We start from the raw sequence: 5,877 nt of genomic DNA on the forward strand, positions 1-5,877 counted from the left end.
TTGAGGTGGCTGCACTGCCATGAGAGATCTGGGCTGCCTCTGTGGCAGTCTTCTCCCAGGACCTGTCTGCCCCATATCTAGAGCTAAGCTAGGGTGTGGAGTTGGCAGAGCCTAGGTGCCACTGCGATAGGAACGACTGTGTACACCTGGACCACACCCCAGGCCCTCCAGGCAGTCTTTGCATAGCTAGATGAGTCCTCTCCCAGGGCCTGTCTTCCTGAGATTTCAGCGCTTAGCTGCTGCATGTTCTTGTGGTACCACCCTAGGCAACCTGGTCTGTCTCTGCGTAGCTAGACCAAGTCTTTGCCCAGATCTCGCGCCAGGCTGTAGGGTGGAGTGAGCACAGCCAGGGTGTCCGCCCCTTCAGGTTGGGGTTGTGGTGTGGTGACAGACATCAGTGCAGGGCTCACTCTGCCCTGATGGTTAGCAAGCCATCACTTGTGTGCTCCTTGCAAGTAGAGTCTAAGCTTCTGTAGCCCTTCTGTCTGTCCCAGCAAATTTCCTAGCAGGCAAGGACTGGGATGCCCAGATTGTGACATGATCTGCTCGCTCCCCAGGGTGAGGATCCACCCATGCGGACCTTCTCTTCCTTACAGATCCCTCCAGGAGGGGTAGGTCCTGACCCAACGCCTTTTTTTTTTCCTGACCTGCCCGGTTAAGTGGAGATCTTCCTTTCAGTTTTGGTTGTGTAGGATTTCTTCTGCCAGTGTCCAGTTATGTTTCCATGAGAATTATTCCACATTTAGATGTATTTTTGATATGTTTGTTGGGGGGAGGTGAGCTCACATCCTCCTACTCCGCCATCTTGAACCCCAAACCTTATTTCTTTTACTTAATTTTTTTAATTTAATTTTTTTCAATTTATTTTTGGCTGCGTTGGGTCTTTGTTGCTGCATGCAGGCTTTCTCTAGTTGCGGCGAGCGGAGGCTACTCTTCATTGCGGTGCAGGGGCTTCTCGTTCTTGTGGCTTCTCTTGTTGCAGAGCACGGGCTCTAAGTGTGCGGGCTTCAGTAGTTGCAGCACATGGGCTCAGTAGTTGCAGCACGTGGGCTCAGTAGTTGTGGGTCACAGGCTCTAGGGCATGTGGGCTTTAGTAGTTGTGGTGCATGAGCTCTAGAGCACAGGCTCAGTAGTTGTGGAGCACGGGCTTAGTTGCTCCATGGCATGTGGGATCTTCCCGGACCAGGGATCAAACCTGTGTCCCCTGCATTGGCAGGCAGATTCTTAACCACTGCACCAGCAGGGAAGTCCCCCTAGTAGCTCGTTTAGTAGCCTAGTTCCTGTATGTTATGGAATACCACCTCCTCTATTTTCTATTTAGTTCTCTAAGGGTAACATATCATCATGATTATGTAATTATTTATTATTTTTTGTTTGTTTCCCCCCACTAGAGTGTAAACTTGTCCAAGGAATGGTCTGTATTTCCTCTAACTTTGTGACTCCAACTAATAGTGCCTCCCTATAATAGGCAGTAAAAGTATAATAGTAAAAGTTTAAAGAGTCTGTAAATGAAATGAAACAATACATATGGAAGTGCATCATAACTCTTGATAGCTGGACCTTGGTGGTATACTGTAAGATGGAAAGCTCATAGACCATGATACAGAAGCAAACCATTCCAAAAACAAAAGTCTCAACCATTAATCAGAGTACCTATAGCCAAAGCCTATAGAAATGATCATCTTTATGCTTACATGCATACAAAGAACCCCAGTAAGAAAAAAAAATAATCACTGGAGAATACAACTTGGCTAAAAAACAAAAAACATGAATGAGTTTATGCCCCTTTCTGTTTAATTATACCCACATGAGGTAGCATACAATGTGCATGTGTATATGCATAATTAATATGAGCATTTTAAACTGCTGTTTGTATTCACCAAACTGCAGGGTGAATCTCTCTTTTCTACTAGAACACATTCTATTTGTTTCAAAATGTGATTTTTCTTATTTTACTGTTCTGCCATGCCATGTGTTACCTTTTGCACGAGTAAGTCTGTTTTGTATTTATATAGCTTCTATATTAAGCTGAATAAAAGTGAGGTTATGGCTCACAGGATTTTCTCTTTTTATTAGAATAGGACAATTTAGGTAGTTTAGTAGTAATTTGTGCTTTAAAGGTTAATTATTGAAATTCTGAGAATTTTTGATAAGTTATTTTTCAAATAAAAATTAGTTGCTATTCTTTTTTTTTTTTTTTTTTTTGCCGTACGCGGGCCTCTCACTGTTGTGGCCTCTCCTGTTGCGGAGCACAGGCTCCGGACGCGCAGGCTCAGCAGCCATGGCTCACGGGCCCAGCCGCTCCATGGCATGTGGGATCCTCCCGGACCAGGGCACGAACCCGTGTCCCCTCCATCGGCAGGCGGACTCTCAACCATCGCGCCACCAGGGAAACCCGGTTGCTATTCTTTAAATGGTGTACATTTAAAGTGTGTTCTTTTTTGGAGGGTGGTTGAAATATTCAAAATGGCTATTTAATTTTTTTAAATGTGTATAAGATTGGCGCAATAGTTGGAAGAATGTTCCAGAAGTTTATTTCAAAGTACAATTTTAGAGGAAAACTCATATTTCATCTATGAGTTTAAATATCAGTTTTAAATACTGATATCAGACAGTGTTTAAAAACAAATATCAGACATTTGTTTAAAATATCCGTTTTAATTTGTGTAAATAAAGTAATTTTCTAACCTTAATTTTTAAATTATATCTTCATAGTAAATAATTGTCATACTATGTAGACACCATATTATGTAGTTATAATTTTTTGTAATTGAGAGTAGAAGGTTTATATATTTATTTATTCTATATTATTCTAGAAACATTAAAGTTGTCTGTCATTTTTGTCTGTGTGAATTTCTCCTTAAACAATTTTTCTAAGATGGTGGGGTTACCTTAGGGATGGTGCTTTTATGTGAAGCTGCTACATCTGACATGGATATTGGAAAGCGAAAGAGTAAGTCATATCATATGCCAAAATGTAGCAATTCTGCCTTTAATACAGAAAAAAGAATGTCCTTTTAATCACTTCCCCTCTTAGTTATATTATTTTACTTCTTTATGATTATAAAAATAATATGTGCTCATTGTAGAAAATGTGGGGGAAAATAGGAGAATGAAACATTTCGGGGGAGAGTTACCCATTATTCCACCATTGAAAAGCTAATAATTTTAACGTAATATAAGTTCCTTCCATTTATAAAAACATCTTTTCAGCTGTATGTATAATACTTTGAATCTTATACCACCCCTTTTTAACCAGAGTTAAAATATTTCACTAATACTTTCCCATACATAATTTTTAATTTATAGTCTATACTGTAATTTACTTAACCAATCTGATTTTGTTAAGTGTTTACTTTTTTCCTAACTTTCATTATAATACTTATTTAGTGACTATTATGGTGCATATTAAACTTTATCCTCTTTCATATTAATTCCTTAAAGCAGAATGACTGTGTGGTCCTGTGTATGAGTATTTTCAATTATCTTGATGTTTTAAGCTGACGATGCCAAATTCTTTCCCCAAATATTTTAATAATTTAGATTCCTACCAGTGGTATTTCAGAATGCTTGTTTCACTGTAACTTTATCAACATTAGATAACCTCATTAAAAATGTGTATGTATATGTTTGCTAATCAGATAAGGGGGAAATACATTATTTTGTACTTCTTTGGTTATTAGTATAGTTGAATATTTTCTTAGATGTTTATTAGCTGTTTGTGTTTTCCCTTCTGTAAAATGTCTTTTACCATTTATGTATTAGAGTCTTATTCCTTTTCCTATTGGTTTGCATAGACTTTTTATATATTAGAATATTCACACATTGATATTTGTTACAAAGAAATACAAACAATGTAATTTAATTAACATGAAATCAGTCTAAGAGTTTTCTTTTTATGGTTAAAGAGTTAAATGTCATCAAAATTAACCTAGGTTAATCTATTTACTTTTTCTTCTAGAAAAAAGATGATGACATTGGATTTTAAATTTGGGAGATACGTATTTTGCTGAATTGAAATGAATTTTTATATATTAGAAAAATAGAACTCACGTAACAATTTTTTATCTAGTCAATATACATCATTTCATTCCTGACTTTTGAAAAATTGCCTATTTCAGTATTCATTATTGGGGAAAGGCCATCTGGGTACTACACTGCTGGCATGAATTTAAATTGTAAAACATTTTGGTGACATATATTAAAATAGTCACAATTTGATCTACTTCTAAGATTCTAACTTAATGAAATAGTCACAAATAGTAATAATATATATTTCTTTAGTGCCTATTATGTACCAAGAAATACCTGAAGCACTATTAGATACATGAAAAAAGTAGAGTACAAATATATATTCAGAGTGAAACTGTATATATACATGTATGTGTGCATTTGATTAGGGAAAAAAAAGACTTCTCCAAAGAGCATGTGTTAATACTCAGAAATAATATATTTAACATTTACATTTTGGCCCCTAATCATATTGTGTGAAAATTTTAAAAGGAAAAAGAATTATTCTCTAAGTATAACAAAACTAAAAGTTGTTTTTAGTATCGGCCAATAAATATGGAGCTCCAGTTTCTCTCGAGCTTCCATTGCTGTAGCACACATGCTTTCCCACACCCCACCCTCTATGCTTCTTAGCCAGTCTTACTCCAGGGACTCAAAGAGCCTCATGTTATGGGAATCATACTTGAGCATTGTAGGGTCAGCATCTAGAGTTAAGGTTGGTAACTGCTATGCTAAACCAGAGCATGTGGGATTAATGGAAAGAGCTATGAATTTAGGACTAGGAATCTGGGTGGGTTTTTTCCCCTCATAATTCAAATGAGGAATCCATGTTGAAGGAGTTCCTCATACAAGCAGTGTAGTTACCAGTGAATGAATAAAATACTTTCAAGTAAGGCTTTCACAATGATATTGCCAGATGTCTTTAAGTGAATATTTATCAATAATAAATAAGACCATACTAAGGATTTAAAAGAAGTTTAATAACTGAGTGAGTTATTTTCTTGTCAGTCATAAAACAGTGTATTTAACACTAAATTCTTGACTGTGATGGCTTTAATGAAATTCATTATTTCATACAATTATATTATACAAGTATGTAAATGGAACTATTCTATTATATTGTAATGGAGCAAATTAAAGGAGAAGGCAGACTGCTGAAGATATAAGAATGGGGATGAACTTTGTTGTACAGTTTAGATTTACCAGTAAATTAAAGCCCTTGCTTTTTACTCTTGGAAGTATAGCCTACAAGTTATGCTCTTGCTCTTTATTATGCTTAACATGCTCATTTTACTGTCCTTTTATTTTTCTGCAGTAATGTGTGTGGCTGGCATTGGACTCGTTGTATTATTCTTCAGTTGGATGCTCTCTATTTTCAGATCTAAATATCATGGATATCCATATAGGTATGATTATTTTTCATTTATATAGTGATTATCTATACTTACAATGATTAAAGTTGATGTTGCTTTATAGTTTTTTTGACTGTATTGCCAAATTACTCTAGCTTCTAAAGCAAAGAGGTAGGCTTTAATTTAGGTATGTTGCATATAGAAATTAAAATAATTATGATACAATGAACAATAGCATGTGATTTCTCAGGAACGTCATTCAGGGTTATTCTGACATCTCCTAATTTAACCTAGAAATCTATCAAACACATAATGATTAGGACATTTTATACCCTGTCTACTCATACAGTTCCTTATCTGCATACTTTACGTGTTTTTGAGGACAGAATTATTTTTCTAATGATTTTTAAAACTTCTCACTCTACTTTTCAGGCTCTTTAGCTGGCATAAACAGAACATTTGATTAGAATCCAGTTTGTAGAGTGTATAATAAGAAAGAGTGCTTAAGAAGGGC

The 5,877-nt window shown here is 36.1% G+C and overlaps 1 protein-coding gene across 1 annotated transcript in view; it reads left to right on the forward strand.

Moving 5' to 3' along the window:
- Window positions 1-5,877, forward strand: part of MAGT1 (magnesium transporter 1) — a 53,936-nt gene that overhangs the window by 46,664 nt on the left and 1,395 nt on the right. Inside the window, exons 8-9 of the mRNA XM_007447354.1 lie at window positions 2,879-2,953; window positions 5,327-5,417. Coding sequence (XP_007447416.1) covers window positions 2,879-2,953; window positions 5,327-5,417 — 166 coding nt within the window. The remainder of the gene's footprint in view (window positions 1-2,878; window positions 2,954-5,326; window positions 5,418-5,877) is intronic.

The sequence above is a fragment of the Lipotes vexillifer genome, unplaced genomic scaffold (genome assembly GCF_000442215.2).
Source record: "Lipotes vexillifer unplaced genomic scaffold, Lipotes_vexillifer_v1.1 scaffold945, whole genome shotgun sequence".
NCBI classification, from domain to species: domain Eukaryota; kingdom Metazoa; phylum Chordata; class Mammalia; order Artiodactyla; family Lipotidae; genus Lipotes; species Lipotes vexillifer.